Source organism: Schistocerca piceifrons, chromosome 2 (assembly GCF_021461385.2).
Source record: "Schistocerca piceifrons isolate TAMUIC-IGC-003096 chromosome 2, iqSchPice1.1, whole genome shotgun sequence".
Taxonomy (NCBI): domain Eukaryota; kingdom Metazoa; phylum Arthropoda; class Insecta; order Orthoptera; family Acrididae; genus Schistocerca; species Schistocerca piceifrons.
Window position 1 is genome coordinate 476,553,322 of NC_060139.1, and position 21,440 is coordinate 476,574,761.

General features: G+C 37.0%; 1 protein-coding gene across 2 annotated transcripts in view; it reads right to left on the reverse strand.

The window, feature by feature from the left end:
• Positions 1-21,440, reverse strand: part of LOC124777982 (poly(A)-specific ribonuclease PARN-like) — a 269,719-nt gene that overhangs the window by 223,433 nt on the left and 24,846 nt on the right. For both annotated transcript variants that reach the window (XM_047253551.1, XM_047253550.1), the window contains exon 3: positions 15,170-15,312. In XM_047253551.1, the coding sequence (XP_047109507.1) occupies positions 15,170-15,312 (143 nt within the window). The remainder of the gene's footprint in view (positions 1-15,169; positions 15,313-21,440) is intronic.

The following is a 21,440-nucleotide window of genomic DNA, read 5'->3' on the forward strand; positions in this document are numbered from 1 at the left end:
TGCCTGGGAAGAAAGACAAAGTGAGCACCAGCAAAAATACCTATGAACAAAAGCAACTTGTTTTCAAGTAATTTAACTGAACTGTATTCTCTCTATAAAAAAAAGTACCCTGACGACGAAATAGGATTCTCAAAATTTGCTTCTCTTCAATCAAAACTGTGTATTCTTACAGGTACATCAGGAACACATACCATATGTGTGTGTATTTGCCACCAAAATGTTAAATTGATTCTAATTTCCACTTCTAGTAAAGAAACATACCAAGATCTAATTAAAATAATAACGTGATATAAATAACTGTGCCTGTATGCTACGTCTCTGTGAAAAATGCCCCACCAGTTCACTGCTTCAAACCCACTTACAAACTGAAATAGAAGACTATGATCCTGATGAGATGGTTCAGTACAGTCAATGGGTATCAACTGACAGAATGACTAAGCGTTCACATCACTTCTCTATCAGAATTCTGTGGCATGCTAATTAAGAAGATTGAAAAACTTACTCCACACTCTTATTTCTCAATCACAATCTGATTATCTGAAAATGAAGAAGGAAACATTTGACGAAGGATCAGTGTTAATTTTAATGGATTTCAGTGAAAATCTCAATTTTGTTGTTCAAGATGAAGTACAGAGGTACCACTGAAACGATGGCAGCTGCACTCTTCATACTGTCCATATATATTACAAAAAGGACAAACAGTTGCTTGCAAAAAGTATTTGTATTGTTTCTGATGGTCTAGAACATGATGTTGCCTTGGTGTACCAGACTCAGAAGACTGAATCGAATTTTTTAAAGTGTGAATTTCCTGAAATTCATCTTGCGTATGTTGAATATTTCAAATTTCAGAAATATCTGCTACCATGAACAAGACTTCAACATGAAGTGCAGCTGGTCCTTTTATGCTACCAGCTGTGGCAAATCTCCCTGTGATGGCACTGTTAATGGACTTGTCACAAAAACAAGTTTGCAAAGAGTTTATAAAGATCAAATAATTACAGCTTCACAGATATTTGAATTCTGTCGTGAGAATCTGCAAGGCATTTCAATTTTCTTTGTTTCAAAAGATGAAATGGTACACGTCCGACATTATCTTTCTCAGAACTTCACAAGTGCAAAAACAATTCCTGGAACACGATCTGTGCATCATACTGTACCAATATCACCAACCAAAAATGGAGCAAAAAGGCTGAGCTCTGATATGGATTTTAGTATCATGCACAATTTCTCAGATGCACTTCCGCCACTAGTGGCAGAATGCACTGTGCATCCCAACTGCTATGTTGCATGTGGATATGACTCTTCTTGGTATTTGAGAATTGTTGAGAAGGTGAATTGTGAAGGAGATGTTACAGTAAGGCTCATGCATCCTCATGGACCACCGCTGTCCTTCTATTAACCTGATAATGATGTTTGTGAGGTTTCTTTCTCTCATATTCTGTATGAAATTGATTGATACCACGACAGCAACAGGCCGTACTTATTCTCTGAGCAAAAAAATTGGTGGAAGAAAAGTGGTTCTCATACAAAAAAATATTATCTAAGCATCAAAATGCCTTGTCACATGTGTAGTTCTGAATCAACCTGAATGCAGATTGCAGCACCAGCATTTTGAGCAGTATTGACAATATTGGCTTTTGACAAAATGCTTGTTGTTGTGGTCTTCAGTCCTGAGACTGGTTTGATGCAGCTCTCCATGCTACTCTATCCTGTGCAAGCTTTTTCATCTCCCAATACCTACTGCAACCTACATCCTTCTGAATCTGCTTAGTGTATTCATCTCTTGGTCTCCCCCTACGATTTTTACCCTCCACGCTGCCCTCCAATACTAAATTGGTGATCCCTTGATGCCTCAGAACATGTCCTACCAACCGATCCCTTCTTCTGGTCAAGTTGTGCCACAAACTTCTCTTCTCCCCAATCCTATTCAATACTTCCTCATTAGTTATGTGATCTACCCATCTAATCTTCAGCATTCTTCTGTAGCACCACATTTCGAAAGCTTCTATTCTCTTCTTGTCCAAACTATTTATCGTCCATGTTTCACTTCCATACATGGCTACACTCCATACGAATACTTTCAGAAATGACTTCCTGACACTTAAATCAATACTGGATGTTAACAAATTTCTCTTCTTCAGAAACGCTTTCCTTGCCATTGCCAGCCTACATTTTATATCCTCTCTACTTCGACCATCATCAGTTATTTTGCTCCCCAAATAGCAAAACTCCTTTACTACTTTAAGTGCCTCATTTCCTAATCTAATTCCCTCAGCATCACCCGACTTAATTAGACTACATTCCATTATCCTTGTTTTGCTTTTGTTGATGTTCATCTTATATCCTCCTTTCAAGACACTGTCCATTCCATTCAACTGCTCTTCCAAGTCCTTTGCTGTCTCTGACAGAATTACAATGTCATCGGCGAACCTCAAAGTTTTTATTTCTTATCCATGAATTTTAATACCTACTCCGAATTTTTCTTTCGTTTCCTTTACTGCTTGCTCAATATACAGATTGAACAACATCGGGGACAGGCTACAACCCTGTCTTACTCCCTTCCCAACCACTGCTTCCCTTTCATGTCCCTCGACTCCTATAACTGCCATCTGGTTTCTGTACAAATTGTAAATAGCCTTTCGCTCCCTGTATTTTACCCCTGCCACCTTTAGAATTTGAAAGAGAGTATTCCAGTCAACATTGTCAAAAGCTTTCTCTAAGTCTACAAATGCTAGAAACGTAGGTTTGCCTTTCCTTAATCTTTCTTCTAAGATAAGTCGTAAGGTCAGTATTGCCTCACGTGTTCCAGTGTTTCTACGGAATCCAAACTGATCTTCCCCGAGGTTGGCTTCTACTAGTTTTTCCATTCGTCTGTAAAGAATTCGTGTTAGTATTTTGCAGCTGTGACTTATTAAGCTGATAGTTCGGTAATTTTCACATCTGTCAACACCTGCTTTCTTTGGGATTGGAATTATTATATTCTTCTTGAAGTCTGAGGGTATTTCGCCTGTTTCATACATCTTGCTCACCAGATGGTAGAGTTTTGTCAGGACTGGCTCTCCCACGGCCGTCAGTAGTTCCAATGGAATATTGTCTACTCCGGAGGCCTTGTTTCGACTCAGGTCTTTCAGTGCTCTGTCAAACTCTTCACGCAGTATCGTATCTCCAATTTCATCTTCATCTACATCCTTTTCCATTTCCATAATATTGTCCTCAAGTACATCGCCCTTGTATAGACCCTCTATATACTCCTTCCACCTTTCTGCTTTCCCTTCTTTGCTTAGAACTGGGTTTCCATCTGAACTCTTGATATTCATACAAGTCGTTCTCTTATCTCCAAAGGTCTCTTTAATTTTCCTGTAGGCGGTATCTATCTTACCCCTAGTGAGATAGGCCTCTACATCCTTACATTTGTCCTCTAGCCATTCCTGCTTAGCCATTTTGCACTTCCTGTCGATCTCATTTTTGAGACGTTTGTATTCCTTTTTGCCTGTGTCACTTACTGCATTTTTATATTTTCTCCTTTCATCAATTAAATTCAATATTTCTTCTGTTACCCAAGGATTTCTACTAGCCCTCGTCTTTATACCTACTTGATCCTCTGCTGCCTTCACTACTTCATCCCTCAAAGCTACCCATTCTTCATCTACTGTATTTATTTCCCCCATTCCAGTCAATTGCTCCCTTATGCTCTCCCTGAATCTCTGTACAACCTCTGGTTCTTTTAGTTTATCCAGGCCCCATCTCCTTAAATTCCCACCTTTTTGCAGTTTCTTCAGTTTTAATCTACAGGTCATAACCAATAGATTGTGGTCAGAGTCCATATCTGCCCCTGGAAATGTCTTACAATTTAAAACCTGGTTCCTAAATCTCTGTCTTACCATTATATAATCTATCTGATACCTTTTAGTATCTCCAGGGTTCTTCCATGTATACAACCTTCTTTCATGATTCTTAAACCAAGTGTTAGTTATGATTATGTTGTGCTCTGTGCAAAATTCTACCAGGCGGCTTCCTCTTTCATTTCTGTCCCCCAATCCATATTCACCTACTATGTTTCCTTCTCTCCCTTTTCCTACACTCGAATTCCAGTCACCCATGACTATTAAATTTTCGTCTCCCTTCACAATCTGAATAATTTCTTTTATTTCATCATACATTTCTTCAATTTCTTCGTCATCTGCAGAGCTAGTTGGCATATAAACTTGTACTACTGTAGTAGGTGTGGGCTTCGTATCTATCTTGGCCACAATAATGCGTTCACTATGCTGTTTGTAGTAGCTTACCCGCATTCCTATTTTCCTATTCATTATTAAACCTACTCCTGCATTACCCCTATTTGATTTTGTGTTTATAACCCTGTAGTCACCTGACCAGAAGTCTTGTTCCTCCTGCCACCGAACTTCACTAATTCCCACTATATCTAACTTCAACCTATCCATTTCCCTTTTTAAATTTTCTAACCTACCTGCCCGATTAAGGGATCTGACATTCCACGCTCCGATCCGTAGAATGCCAGTTTTCTTTCTCCTGATAACAACATCCTCCTGAGTAGTCCCCGCCCGGAGATCCGAATGGGGGACTATTTTACCTCCGGAATATTTTACCCAAGAGGACGCCATCATCATGTAATCATACAGTAAAGCTGCATGCCCTCGGGAAAAATTACAGCTGTAGTTTCCCCTTGCTTTCAGCCGTTCGCAGTACCAGCACAGCAAGGCCGTTTTGGTTATTGTTACAAGGCCAGATCAGTCAATCATCCAGACTGTTGCCCTTGCAACTACTGAAAAGGCTGCTGCCCCTCTTCAGGAACCACACGTTTGTCTGGCCTCTCAACAGATACCCCTCCGTTGTGGTTGCACCTACGGTACGGCTATCTGTATCGCTGAGGCACGCAAGCCTCCCCACCAACGGCAAGGTCCATGGTTCATGGGGGGGACAAAATGCTTAAATATTATAAACAAAACGCTATGTATTTTTATACTAAGTTCATATGTCATGTAATGTACAAGATGCCCTATATTTTATAATGTATAATTTTTTTTTATTTCATATTTTGCAATTTTTGTTCAATCTAGATATTGTTATGTGTACTTATGTTTTTTCCCCAGTGCCATTCATTTCTCAAAACTGATTTTGTGTGTGATGAAACTTTATTATTTGTAGATCACTTTAATTTTTTCAGTGTTTTCCAGAGGGAGCAATAGCCCAAAATATTTTTTTCTAATTTAACAATAAAATTAATTTATAAAAATTTAATTGGACAATCTCAACATGTTTACAGAAATTACATGTCTGGAAGGATATTCAGGGAAAAAACTGTCAGCATACCATTTTTTGTTTAAAAACTGCAGCCAGTTTTCAAATTTTTGCCGTTTGTTTTGAAGTAACACACTGCAACAAACTTTCAGCAATTGCTACCAACAGAATGTATATAAAGCAATAAAATTTGGCAAAAGTTCATGATATTAGGTACAAAAACAGTACACAAAATCTCAGTTCACAACTAGATAATGGGTGTCACGGCCTGGATACTTGACATGGAATGATCCGAAGGGAAGACTGGTACAACTGACTAGTGAAAGTATAGGTGGTCTTGGACCACACATAGTCAAAAAATATTTGTTGTCACGAGTAGGTGAAGTAGATCTTCTTTTATGATAAATGCACACAACTGATTCCCCTGCCTAAAGAGTATCTCCAGCAGTTTAAAAAATTCTGAAATAATCACTCAAAAATAATTCTAACACATCCAATGACAAATATACATGTCAGAAAGAAAACAAACCGTTGGAAAAAACATGTCGCATTTCATAGACTTTACAAACCTTTATCAAAATACACAAACAATAGAAAATAAAATACCGCTATCTGAAGCTGAGCTCTGATCTTTGAACTGCAAACTAGTTGCATTGCTGGTAACTGGTGTAGAGATGCTGATATAGAACTAAAATCACTGTATGAAAGTACAGACTCGTACTTCCACAGGCAGACGATCATGCATTTATATTAGAAAAAGGCAAACACTACAAAATATCAGTTACTGAATTAACAAGACTTGATAACATCAAGAAATTTGTCATTTTGTGTCTGTATCAATCTCGCAGTGGTACTGTGAACACTTTCTTCAATAAAGTAACAGAAGTTCTAGCCAAAATCGCAAGTACAAATGTGAACATAATTTTGTGTGGCGACATAAATTAAACTGGAATCCATATGATCCCATTGTGTGCAGCAACTGTTGAATACAGGCAATGAAAAAAAGAACAGCAATCAATCACAAGATTCGTTGTTTTATTACAACAGATGTAAATTTCAACTATCACACAGGCATCTTCAGTGTATATAGCAACATCTCACATCAGTCCAAAGTATCACATAATAAAACAATATTGCTTAATGTAGGACGTACAGGAATTTAACATGGACAATTTTCATGTTAGACTCTCGTATGCTCTACGCCAATTAGTATTGTTCACCACATGACACTTCGGACTAATTTTGTTATATGCACGGACGATAACCATGTGATAGTTGAAATATATCTCACAATTTATTGCTTTTCTTTTCACCACTGTCTACAAACAGAAATAATAAAATGAAACTAGTAGCACCCTCATAAATATCCTTCAGGGTTTTGCATGTCCTTAAGTCTTTAGGCTTAAGATGAAGTACCAATGTGTGTGCTGAAACGATGCAGAGAGAGTATACAATCTCCTTTACCAAACATAATAAACGAAACCTTCACATGATGAAAATTTCCAGAATAATTAAAACAATCAAGAGTCGTACCTCTGCTAAAGAAAGGCAATGTAGAAGGCATAGAAAATTACCACTATATTTCCCTGCTGTCATCCTTCTACTAATAATAACAACAATAACATAATAATGACAGACATATTAAGGAGTTCCTTGGACAAATACGACCTTTTCAGTGAATCACAGTTTGCATTCAAAAGTGATGGAAGTGCAGAATTAACCATAGTAGAATTCACAAAAGTGGAACTCGATACTCTTGACAAAGTATAACATCCACTATACATTTTTTTTTTTTTGTTACGAGTGGAATATGAATGTGTGGAAAATTACGTAACTCAATAATATTCAATCAATTATGTAATTATTTCTTAAAAAGATGATAATCATGTAAAACAGAGACAATATTTGTCTCACATTCTTTGTTAATCTATGTCATTCTTTTCTTTTCTTTTGTACCCTTTTGTTGTCTTCTTCTAACATACATTGCCGACGCAAGACGCGAATAGATTCGAGGTCTGTTGAATGAAAAAATTTAACGTAAAATTATTGTACTTTGATGTTCATTTGCTGGTAAAAACAAATAGAGCCAAATGCGTTAAAACTATTTATGATTAATTATTGGAAAATCTCTTCCTCTTTTAATTATAATTTTGTATTAATATTTTATCATAGCTGCAAGAAGCGCAGCTATTGTTAGTTGCGATTATACAGCAACTTCGTCTGTACTTCTGGTTGAAATATCAAGGGTTTGTGAACTAATTTGCAAAACAGTATTAATAATTTTTTTGGTGGAATCAATTTACATGATTAATTATTTATTGAGCAAAGGAAAATCTTAATTAAAAAAGAAATCCTCTATCTTTTGTTGGCCGCCATCTTAACTTTTTTCTCAGCGGCAAATTTAAATTACTTGAAACTGCAAACAATATTCCGATGTGTAAGAAATAACTGTACACTGGTGGTACTGAACTCTATCTATAAAAGAAAAAATTAATCAAATCAGACTGCATTTTCTAAGAACAGTGCTGATGGTATTTATTGTTGAACAAGATTTCATTGCTGATGTATGAGGCCAAAATTAAACTACGCACGAACCACTGAGAAAAATATTTCTGGTAGCATACGTCAGTGTTGTGTGCGGGTGGTATTCTGCGGTTCCTTTTCATGATCAATTTGCCAAGAATAATTAAATCCATCGAAGACAAAAATTATAAAAGCTCTGATGTACGATCTGTAATTTTAGTGATATGAACACAACTTACAGTCAACATTATTACACTACGTCAGGTGGAATTCTTGTGCAATTTGAACAAAATAATTATCCGGGAGAAGTTGTAGTATGAATAATGCATTATACATGTGTATAATATTGTCAGTATCATTTACAAAATCAAATCAATGCAATTGCTAAATAACAGAGTGAATTCAAACCGCAGAATACCATAGAGTATCATATCGTCCATATTCATTGCATTTGTCCATGTTGATGATACGCAAAACTGCCACAAAAGGTATGTGTCACAGGCAAACTTTTTAGATATTTCTACGGCTTTTGATACTGTTGACCATAAGATTCTTCTAAATAAGCCAGGAACATTAAGAATAAAAGGTGTAGCTAGTAACTGGTTCCAATCATACCTGGCAGACAGGGTATGAAGAGTAGAGATAACACGTACCTCAAATACCTAGTACAACAAAAACACTTAGCAGAATCAAAACACATTAATACAGTGAAATCCCTATTTTTTCAGTTTTCATATGGTCTAGACTCTAAAGCCGCAAAATTGAGGAAAATGCAGAATCGAAGAAAATGTTAAAACCCCCAAAATGTGAGCAAAAACACACATAACTGACATAATATATGATTAAAAATCACAATCCCCTACAATACTCCGTATAAAGCGAAGGAAATTAAATGTACAATACAATGTTTGTGCAACAATTTGTGGTAATGAATTTCATCAGTTCTTAAAAAATCACAGATTAGCAGAAAGTAAGAAACTCATCAAAAATTAAAACTGGTGTCTGGGTACAAGGTAATCGAGCTGTTTTTTTTGACATGCCACGACCACAAATTATACGTTAAAAACAAGCATTTTTGAGAGATCATCCTTTGTGCTCCCCAGAAAAAATCAAAAATTGATGAAGATGCAAAATTAAATCATAAACATCACAGCACCTAAGAGGTTAAACCATAAGCATAAATGTGGGCATGTGCGTAATGACATACTTAGTCACAATCGCTGTTATCGTTTAATGTGTTTCTTATGAGCCACACTTTGTATGCTCGCCACTGTTAAAGTGTTATTTTAAGCTTGATGAAAGAAACAGAGATGAGAAAAAGAGAGATTGCTTCCCCAACTGATGTTACAAGCTTATTAGAAGTTGGCTCAGTGAATTTCTGTACACTGTGTAAAATGAAATTTGAAAGAAAGCTCAAGTGCCACAGGTGCTTCATTGCCCTTTATCATTGCTGCCAATCTTTTTGATGTAAAGTGTGTGGTGTGTGTGGTGCAAAGTATACACGTGAGTAGTCTATGCAGTTGCTGCAACTGTATCATGTCAGATTTGAACAAAAGGCTTTAAAGCATGCTACTGCAAAACCCCTGTTCTATTTCCATGTGACACCTCTGTCACAGCATATCATCTGCATGAAAAGTATATTTTCAGCATTTCACAAAATGCTTTACCCTGTATGGACTTCTGTTGCTAAAAGGCCACTCGCCCTCTCCACACATCCAGTAGACAAACTCATTTTACATGTGTTAGTGTGGTGTGGTGTGGTGGCTGCACTGGCTATTGGGTGACTTAAAAAGTTGCCAGCCAATAAGAGTTCAATAGCCGGAAATGTGCAATGTTTCCTTGATTATGACCAAGTGTATTCTTTGAGACTCAGGTGTTTGATACTGTTGCTGAATACAGTACATGGAAATACACGCAAAAAGATGAGACTGAGTTATCAGTGGCACAAGAAAAGATCATGGTTGGGCCACTTCGTCACGTATTGGCTTGGCCCGGAGCACTTCGCGTCGACTGCCTTATTTTTCCATTACAATTGCAACTGAGCAGTGTCTTTTAGTTTCATGCTATTCATATGTACACAATCAATTTCTAGCAATGGCATTCTTTTCTGGGGATCAAATGGACAAAACATGAACTCAACAGCCACACTGCAAAAAAAGAGCCATAAGAATAATAACCAAAAATGCTAATCAAGCTCACTGTAAAGATCTGTTCAAACCACTGGGAATTTTAAATGCAACATGTGAATACATTTACCAAACAGTTGTACACATCCAAAATAACATTCGTAATTACTGCAGGAACGGCTCTGCCCATGACCATGGAACAAGATTTCAACTGAACTTACATTTACCAAGAAGAATAAACATAAAAAATAAAACACAAAACACCATTTCCCTCCAAGTGATAAAACTGTACCAACAAAGGAAATTAAAAAAACTGCTAAACCAAACTTATTAAAAAAAACACACAGAGTAGGGGCAAAAAAGGTAATACTAATAATAATAATAATAATAATAATAATAATATAAAACATCTAACATTCCACATAGCACTTTCACATCATATTTTTTCCCTTCTTTTTTTTCCTTTTCTAAAACATCATACTTCCAAAGCTATGCAATGTAGAACACCTTATCTTCTTTAGGGGCTAAGCATCTCATTCTTTACAGAATGAAGCTGACTCGTTTTTTAAGGCTAGCAAAGGGAAGTTGTGGTGCACAAAATGGTCCTAATATCACCTGATAGTGAGTAGTGTTGTAAAACAATGTGTGTACAGTTTGTGTCATGTGGGCAGTGACTGGGTGTGAGAAATGAAAGAATAATGTGCTATTAGCCTTCTATCATTATTTAATAACTTATTTGCAAAAAAAAAATGGTTCAAATGGATCTGAGCACTATGGGACTTAACTTCTAAGGTCATCAGTCTCCTAGAACTTAGAAGTACTTAAACCTAACTAACCTAAGGACATCACACACATCCATGCCCGAGGCAGGATTCGAACCTGCGACCGTAGTGCTCGCGCGCTTCCAGACTGTAGCGCCTAGAACCGCTCGGCCACCCCGGCCGGCACTTATTTGCAAAACACCATATAGAAGAGATGCTAGTAAGAGATGGGCACAACAAAAAGACAGCCACACAAAGCCAAGAGACTGTGGTGGTGTGTGTGAGTTGCATTTGCATGAGTGTGTGTGTGTGTGTGTGTGTGTGTGTGTGTGTTTTGTCTAATTTTGATGAAGGCCTGTTTGGCCGAAAGCTCTGTAGAACAGTATGTTCTTCATGCCTATCTGCAACAGAATTTCCTGTCCTTTTCATAATATTGTCATTATTCCATCCTGGATGTTCCTCTGTTTTATTTGTAAAACAGTATTGTACACAAGAGGTAAACCGAATGAGGTAGCCCTGTTTGAAACAGAGTGGCCTTGTAGTATTTGGGAGGGTGGAGACTCCAACCTCTAGCCAGTTATCCAAATTAAAATTTTCTGTGGTTTCCCTAAATTATTCACGCAAATGCCAGGATGGTTCTGACTATATGTCCACAGCTGACTACCTGTCCCATTCTTGTCATCCTAGATCTGTAAGTCTGTAAATATTGGTTCGTAAATAAAGCTGCCTTTTCCTGCTGCCACTCAATTTATTTATCCCAGATGCGTTTCGCCTTTTTCTTGTTCTAAGGCATCATCAGTGGGATCTATAACGATACAGTTTTGTTAGTTTTAGATTATTAAACAGTTCACATCATGATTTTTTATGTAAAAAAGTAATTACAATTTGCTGATCTTCGTTTCCTCTCATCTGGTCTGGAGGTCGCACTACCACTTTATTACTGAAAATGAAATGATCGTATGGCATTGTTGGCCGTGAGGCCCCATGCGGGGAAGTTCGGTCGCCGTATTGCAAGTCGTCTTTTTTTTTTTTTTTTTTTTTTTTTTTTTTTTTTTCTTTTTTTTTTTTTTTTTTTTTTTTTTTTTTTTTTTTTTTTTTTTTTTTTTTTTTTGGTTGACGCCACTTCAGCGACTTGCGAGTCAATGATGATGATGATGATGAACACACAACACCCAGTCATCACGAGGCAGAGAAAATCCCTGACCCCGCCGGAAATCGAATCCGGGACCCCGTGCGCGGGAAGCGAGAACGCTACCGCAAGACCACGGGCTGCGGACACTTTATTACTGACATATAAACACAACTTTGTGTTCTGACCTTCTTCACACAGTTCATCATGTTTCTCTTTCTTTTTGTGATGTACTGTTGTTCTTTTGCCACTCGATATAACTATTTCATTGCACACTGCTTTTCACAATGTAAATATTTCTACTCCATTACGTGTTTCCTCCTCTTTGGCATGTTTACCTACTTGCTGCCAACCTAACGAAGTATTTGTTCAAGACTAACTTCTGTTCATGATGTTTATACCTTGTGTGTGTATGAGAGAGTGAGAGAGAGAGAGAGAGAGAGAGAGAGAGAGCTGAAGAGTGTCCTTTTTTTTTGGGGGGGGGGGGGGGGGGTAGGTTGGTGGTTTGAATTGTGTGGCATTATACTACCTGGTGACAGCTGATTTGACTTTTCATTTAAATATTCTGCGGAGGGGTTCATGGATTATTTTATCTATTAGTGTAAATAATGAATTGATTGGCATGTGTACTTGATCATTCAACAGGGTTTTCCTGTATGTAGTAATTTTGTTGCAGGGTTAGGAGGTGCTTTTTATTGTTGATTCTAATTATTTTCATGTCATCTTCTCTAGTGGTTGGTTTGTGGTCATGTTCTCTTAGGTGTTCTGCAAATGTTGAGTGGTTTGTCCCATCTTTCCAGGCTCTCATGTGTTCTTTGTATCTGACATCAAATGTTCTACCTGTTATGTATCTGCCTTCACAAGTGTTACACTGTAGTTGATATATACCTGCTTTCTGGTATATGTCTCTGTTTTTTGTCAGTTTTAGGGGGGTATTTTTGTACAGAATTGTCTGTCTTTTGAAAATGTTGGTGATTTTATGAGTGAGTTTGTGTTTGTTTGTCACTGTGTACCACCCTGTGTTTTCTTTCATCCTTTTCTGATTATCCCGTTTAGTTGTTATGGGACTGCATGTTTGTGTTTGGTTCTGTTGTGTTGTTGTCTGTGGTTTGGAGCTTTCTGATCTTATTTTACTTTTAATTTTGTTGTTTAGCTTTGTGACTATGTTATTATTATAACCATTATTTTGTGCTATCTGCATTATGTCCGGTTCTTTATGGTAGCTTTCTTTGGTGGGTGGCACTTTGTTGAGTCTATGGAGCATGTGTTGAGGTGCTGCTTGCTTTTGTGAGTGTGTCCATTGCTGTGGCTTTGCAGTAAATTTCAAACATACGCTTACTGTTTTGTTTTTTGATTGTTCTATCCAGAAAGCTAATTTGGTTGTTCTGTTCTTTCAATTGTGAATTTTATATTTTTAGGTATCTTGTTGATGCCATTGTGTAGTTTTTCAATTTTTGTTTGTGGTTCATCTATTAAGCAAAGGATGTCACCCATATACCTGAACCAATATAACATGTTGTATTCTTTTGCTACTGTTATTGTGAAAATGATGTGTTGAACGTGGTTTACAAAAATATTTGCTAAGGCTCCTGAAACTGGGGACCCCATTGGTAATCCATCTTCTTGTAAATAAAATTCATTATTGGATTGGAAGTAATTTTGTTCTTTATGAGATTTATTAATGTGCGTATTTCCTTAATCTGTTCATCGGGGAGTTGACTAATTTTTATGGTACTTATCTATGATTTCTATTGTTTCTGTTACTGGCATGTTGGAATACATGCTTCCTATATCAAATGAGAGGAGTGTTGCTGTGTCTGGGATTTTTATGTATTTTATTTGTTGTATTAGCTGTGTAGTGTTTTTAATGGTTCTGTCTTCTTGTACTTCAAAATTTTCTGACAGTAATTTTAACATGTATCCTGCAAGCTTCTAAGTGGGGGATTTTCTGAAATCCAATATTGGCCCCACAGGAAGATTCGGTTTGTGGACTTTTTGTTGGCTTCAGAGGACAGGTGCTGTGGGATTGATCTGTATCAACTTCCTTTTCTGTGTGTCATCCAGTATGATGTCAATATTTTTCAGTGTTTTTTACTTTTGTCTGGAATCTGTCAGTTGGGTCTGATTTTAATTTTGTAATGTTATTTTGTGAGATGAATTCTTGTGTTTTTTCTATGTATTGTTCTTTGTTTATCAATACCACTGTGTTCCTCTTGTGTGCTTTAGAAATGGTGACATCATCATTTTGAAGTTTTCTCCTAAGTTTTCTGAGTGTTGTAGATTGTGTGTTCTTGTTGTTTTGCATTGCTATGTTTTTATACTGGTTATCATATTCTGGATTTGATGCCACAAATGAAGAACACATGAGAGCCTGGAAATATGAAACAAACCACTTGACATTAGCAGAACACCTCAAACCAACCACTACAGAAGATGACACGAAAATAATTAGAATCAACAACAAAAAAACACCACCTGACCCTGCAACAAAGTTACTACATACAGAAACCCAAGGCAGAAAGGAAAACCCTGTTGAATGATCAAGTACACACGACAATCAATTCATTATTTACACTAACAGATAAAATAATAGAATAACGCTCCCAAAGAGGAATAATATAATAATACTGTCCAATATAACAATAATAATAGCACCCAACATCTTTACACTAACTTATCCATGAAGCCCTCCACAGAATAATGAAACGAAAAGTCAAATCAGGTGTTACCAAAGCTTTCAATCACTCGCTAACAGCTAGTACTACAATATAAAATTCAAACCACCAACCCCTCTCTCTCTCTCTCTCTCTCTCTCTCTCTCTCTCTCTCTCTCTCTCTCTCTCATACACACACAAGGAATAAACATCATGAATAGAAGTTAGTCTTGACATAATATACTTCATTAGGTTTGCAACAAGTAGGTAAATGTTCCAAAGAGGACGAAATAAATAATGGAGTCGCCAATATTTACATTGTGAAAAGTAGTGTGCAACAAAATAGTTATATTGAGTGGCAAAAGAACAACAGTACATCACAAAAAGAAAGAGAAACATGGTGAACAGTGTGAAGAAGGTTAGAATGCAAAGTTGTGCTTATATGTCAGTAATAAAGTGGTAGTGCGACCTCCAGACCAGACGAGAGGAAACAAAGATCAGCAAATTGCAATTACTTTTTTACATAAAAAATCACAGCGTGAGCTGTTTAATAATCTAAAACTAACAAAACTTTATCGTTATAGATCCCACCAACGATGCCTTAAAACAAGAAAAAGGTGAAACACATCTGCGATAAATAAATTAAGTGGCAGCAGGAAAAGGCGGTTGAATCAATATACCAGTCATACCAATAGTAGAACCAAAGTATTTTCTCACCATCTCTGTAAAGCTTGTTGAAATCAAAGCCATTTTCAACAAGGAAGTGAATACTTGATACTTGGCTTTTAAAACATTTTTCTGTGCCTCGCTGATCAGGTGGCTTTGGAAAGACGTAGAAATTGTATGCCTTGTGAGTAAATCTGCAAAGAAACAAATTCTAATTATCAAAAATCTAACAGAAGACAGATAACAAAACCCAAGAATTACAATGAAAATGATTAAGATGGACTTAGTTATTTGTCTAAAAATTACATGAAACATTAATAGTTATGGTAATGTCTTCAAAAAATCTGAATAACCTGATGAAATACTTGCAGAATTCAGCATACATCCACAAAATAAAATAAAAAAAATCATAAACACCACCACTTGTAACAAAAATATTGTGAAAAGTATGGACTGCTACTCACCATATAGTGGAGATGCTGAATCGCTGTGAGACAGACTGACCATGGCAGCTAGAGACTCTGTGTGTGTGTGTGTGTGTGTGTGTGTGTGTGTGTGTGTGTGTGTGTGTGTGCGCGTGTGTGTGTTTTTTTGGATTGTCTAATTCCGATGATGGTCTTCTCGGCCGAAAGTTTATTTGTTTGCCCGTCTTTTGTCGTACCTATCTGCGACTCAGCATCTCCATTATATAGCGAGTAGCAGTCTATACTTTTCATAATTTTGTGATTATTCCATCCTGGATTTTCCATTGTTTGAACACTTGTCATGAAGTTTTCCAAAGCTGTGAATACATCTGCACTGAAGTCATGCTGCACATACCCAAAAGTAGCCAGTGTAATAAATTAATCAACAAGGGAAGTGAGTTCCCCCGTGTCACTGGATATTCATGGGCCATTGAGTAGCCCTAATCTCAACTTTAAGCAAACTGATAGAGAAAATAACACAAAAAATCCTGTAACATTGCAATAATGCTGACATATTAGGTGATTTCCAGCATGGTTTCAGAAGAGGTCGAAGTACCATGTCAGCAGCAGTACAATTTGTCCATCACGTACTTGAAAAAATAAATCAAAAACCCCAAGCAGCAGGAGTATTTGTGGACCTCTCAAGAGCTTTTGATAGAGTACATCATGACGTGCTCTTATCAAAAATTGTGAAGAGTGGTGTCATTGGAAAACATGCAATTGCTAGAAACATATTTAAAGCGTAGACAGCTGTGCACAGAGATTATATACTCTAATGGAGAAATACTGGGGAGAAGAAGGTCCCGTAAAAGAAATACACATTTTGGTGTTCCTCAGGCCTCCATTTCAGGTCCAGCCCTATTCACATGCTATGTAAATGATTTCCAAAGTTGTCTTGACAATAGGCAATTGATCACTGTGTATGCAGACGATACATCAAGGGTCTGCTGTGCCGACAGTGAGCCCAGCCTAGTTGAAGAGATACATAACTTTATTGAAAAGGCAAGAGCTCACTTTGAGAGAGACAACCTAAGAGTAAACATAGAAAAAATTACCATGATTCATTTTAAACAAAGTGGTCCAAACAGACAAAGTACTGTGATTGATGAAATTCTACCAAAAACCTGTACACATTGTAAATTCTTGACTTTATGCATAGATGATAGACTTTCATGGAAGCAGCAAGCTGATTATGTCTGTAAAAAAATAACACCCAGTCATGTGTATTAAGAAGATTATCATTATATCTTAATTCTGAAACCCTAAGGGCTATATATTATGGATTAGTGTACCATTCCCTTTGTTATAGACTAGTACTGTGGCGTGGGACATGCCAAACTAATATGAAAAAGGTTTTCATACTGCAGAAGTGAGCCTTGAGGATCATAGCAAAAGTAAAACCAGGAACTTCTTGCAAACCCGTATTCATTAGACACAATATTCTCACAGTTTATGCCATGTATATACTAGAAATTATATTGCTAGTGAAAGAAGACACTAAGATCACAAAAAGAAACATGGATATTCACAACTATGAAACAAGGCATAGAACAGACTTCCATATGGTTAACAGATCAACTTTAACAGCAAAAAGCCACTACGTTAAAATGAACTGTTTTTAATAACTTGTTACCAAATTAAGTTAAGATATGACAGGGGATGCTTTTAAAAGGCGAGTCAAGCAGTGGTTTATCCTAAAATGCCCTTATAATTTCAATTTATCATGAATTATAATGTAATAAGAAATAATGTAAACTAAAAATAATTGTAATTGTAAAAACATTATACTTGAAAATGTACGTGCATGTAAAATTATGTGGTACGAGCAATATTTAATTGAAATTGGGAACTGCATATCAAACCTGTCCCCCTCATCTATGACAGTATGACAGTACTTCCGAATTGTAGCGTAACATGAGATTCTTCGGAATATCATGCTCCACTCTTATCCTTTAAGGATGACAAAAGATGTTTGAGAGAGCTGAAATGTAGTTTAGTTATACTAGAAGTGCACAACACCACGCAGTAACACCACAACACCTCATTTGCCTCCTGGTGCCGGACATGAATTGGAGGTGCGGAAAGGAGAGAGCATTTGTGATTTTACAAGAAATTTTGAAGAAAACAAGAGGAAAAAATACCATGTTGCCCCAAGCAACACAAGCCAACAATGAAAAAGATCTGAGTGAGTACTTGCTGTACTATCGCCCAAGGTGATTACAGTATCTACGAAGTAATTCCTGTGATTTGGTAAAACCCAAATAAGTGTAAATTACCGTATCAGAAGAGATAAATAAGATTACCTGACTACAGAAACTAGGTAAACAAAAAATATTATGTTGATGAAACAGATTATTTCTGCGTGACATTTCCTGAGGATATGAGGGCAGCTGTGACTTACCATGTTGCCAACCATGGGAATCTATACCATGTGTTTTGGCTTGTTATTGAACAGCTACAACATTTAAACTGCAGTTTGCGTGAATCCATTTGTTAGTCGAAATCGAACTGACTTTAAATTGGACAAACACTCAACAGTAGTATTTATTTCTGCGAGAGACGGTGAACGTCTACATATGGGCCAGTGGCGTACTTAGGTGTTTCTTGATGCAACGCTCCCCATGACATATGACAGGAATGAAAGGGGTGTGTTGGCTAGCTCTATACAGCCAATAAAAAAGTGGCTAGACAGGCGATATGTTTGGAAACCAGAGATACTGTAACATTCTTACATCAGTATAGAAGCAAAACCTGACATGTATCAGGAAAAAAGAAAAAAAAAAAAGGAAAAGAAAAACTGTGTTCTCAGGTCCCACCACAACGACAACCTCACAAATAGCAACATATTTAGAACAAACAACCAAATATTTGTGACAACAAAGATATAAATTTCACAGCTGGATGACAATGATGATGATTAAAAACAGCGATACCACAGACTACAAGGTCAGTAAGCTACAAAGTAGAAAAAGAAAACAGTCGAAAAATTAATGTACATCATTTCTTTTTGTTTATTTTATCTCCCCTAGTATTACCAAAGAGTATAAAATCAATAATGGCATGAATTTAGAATGGGCACAATGTTAACTGTTTGGCAGATACTTTTTGTCGATAAAGCAGGTCATTCCATGTCAGTTCAACCAGGGGCTCCAGCTCATAGTCTCAGATTTGACTGAAATTCAGTACATTAATTCTACAATGTGTGAACAGTCGTGTACAAAGTATTAGTTTCCCCCTGCCAATTAGTTCCAGAATTATGACTTGTGAAAGAAGGTGGCGTGACCCGGAAATTGCAACCCGCATCTGGCAATCTATCTTCAGACCCAACTTCAGGTCTTAATAACTTTGGAACTATTCCACACAGTCCACTGAAATTTTTACAACCCAGTAACATCCATTTAGAGGTGTTACTCCATGAATCAAAACACCAACAACATATATCTAAAGGAAAATAAAAAATTCCAAAATGTGATTAAAAAAATGTAATATGTTAAAAGGTACGTATTGTAGGTACCCTCTATGCCAAATATAATTCACTCAAAAGGGTATAATTTTTTTTTGTGGTAAGCTTAATGTGGCCTAAACACACACAGAACTCATCATGCCCATATCAGTCACAAAAACTGAGTTACATGCACATGCACATGAAAATACAAAAATTTCAAAATTCCCTGAAAAACATGGATTTTTGAAGTGCGTAGCATAAAGGGACAAGTGGTATCCAATTCAGCATGTTATTGCAAGTTATTGCATATTATTGTAAGACATTTGTGTAAAATGGAAGTTGACAGATGTATCTGGTGATGTGGCCACTGTTCCACAACACAATTTTGTAAAAAGATATTGTAAACTGTTCTGCCTCCTCTTATCCTCTCCCACAACTGTTTAATCACTAAGCAACACATATAGACAGATTAACACAACCTATCATTAATGTTTGCACCTTGACTGCTAAAAACCAGTCGATTGTGCTTCGAACAGAAGTTCTCCCACACTTTAGCTACTGTACTCTGTACATTGAGTGGCAAATTGTACTGTCTTCCTGACACTGTCGTAGGAACTGGAACTGTCATAAGAATATGTTCAAAAGGAATCCAACACCTGTCTGCCAAACGTGGCCAATGAAATGATCTTGCCAGTCCTGCTGGTGCCATGAAGTTCACAAATACATCACCTTCTGCTTCACGGCACTCTGCACCACATCCTAAGTACCATTTGTCATCATAAACAGCAATAACATAGCAACCTGGTTGTATGTCGCTGTTTTTGCTTCTGAATCCTGAGTCAGACACACTCTGAAGACACAGGTTGTGCATGAACCTATAGTTATAACCGGACAGTCTGCTCATATGCACATTGTCAGAGTCCGCTGGAGAGAAGTGATGATTGCTCCTTGTGCCTGCAACAGTTTTAACATGTTCTAATCTGCTTTTTAGCAACTCTTCGACTGATTTCACCTCATCTTTCGAAACAAAGAATGATAGTATGCCAGAGATATTTTTCTGTACCCAGGTAAATAATTGAAGAGGTGTTAGAATGTGACCTTCTGTATGGTGCTGCAGACTAGCTTGTGATGCCACGCGCTTAATGGTAGCACATTTTTACCATGACATGTTGCGAAAAAATTCCATTCTGCGTGAATCTTGAAAATCATGGCAATGCATGCATAAATTGATCAGATTTTTACAGTTTTTATACTGACTAGCTGCCCCATCACTGAAGTATTTTGCAAAGTGTATGTGAGGCAGCTTGTTTTTCACATGTGCTATGACTGTGTGAATGTGAGCATGAACTGCAATGGCATCACAAATTAAACAGTCACTAAAAACGCACAGGTTCATGACAGACACATCACCTGATTCACCTCTATAGTAAATCGCAAATGGCTGGAGAGTTGCTTGACTGTTGTCCCAATGATATCCTTGGAGGGCATCTTGAACTATAAATGCATAATTTTCAGAAAAGTCTAGTATTACTATAATTTCATCTTGTTTCAAATTATCCTTACAAAACTGGAGATAAGCCGATTGTGCTGTTGCTGTGGAGCTGTGTGTGGTCAGTTTGTACATTTTTTGACAACACATTTCAACAAAATCTTCCACTGTACTTTGCTTTGTTTCAAGACTTGTGCGATCCATGTGTGTCCATTGTTTATAAGAAACAAGTTCATCGTCATCCATAAGGAGTTCACCATACAGTTTGTTATTCATGTGTTCCACAAGATTTGCCTTACCAGGACACTTTTCACACCCGTGTATCATGCACTGGTGTGAACTGATGTCACACACTAGCAGCTTCATTGCATCTTTGTAATCCAGACCAGAATCCTTTATAGCAGCAAACATCAGCTTAGCAATTTGATGGGTCTCACATACACAAACATTGTGTGTGCCCCTTGCACTTACAGACACAACCCATTTTCGCCGAATATTGAAAAAAGATGATAAACCTACTTTGGTATTGGGATACTTTTCCTTGAATTCTACATATAGTTCTGATATGTTGCATAGCAACAGTCTTTTTTGCATCTGTACACGTACATTTCCCATTCTCACTGTTACATAGTCTTTTTTTCCAGGCATTATTCGGCTGTAGTCATTATTTTCATAAAACTCCGACACTAGCACCTTTACTTCTGAACTCAATTGCTTACCCTGAGCCTGCTGAAGTTGTGGAAGCACTTCTTGGGTTGCTTTTATTATCCTAGCTTGCTTTACCATATATGTAGAAACATTGAATTCCTTTGCAGTGTAGTCAATAGACCAGCTGGAAGGTGCAAGGGTAAGAATAGCTTCTTTTTTCTGGCGTGTAGATGTGGCACATTTTTCTTTCAAATCATGCACAATTTTGTCCAAATC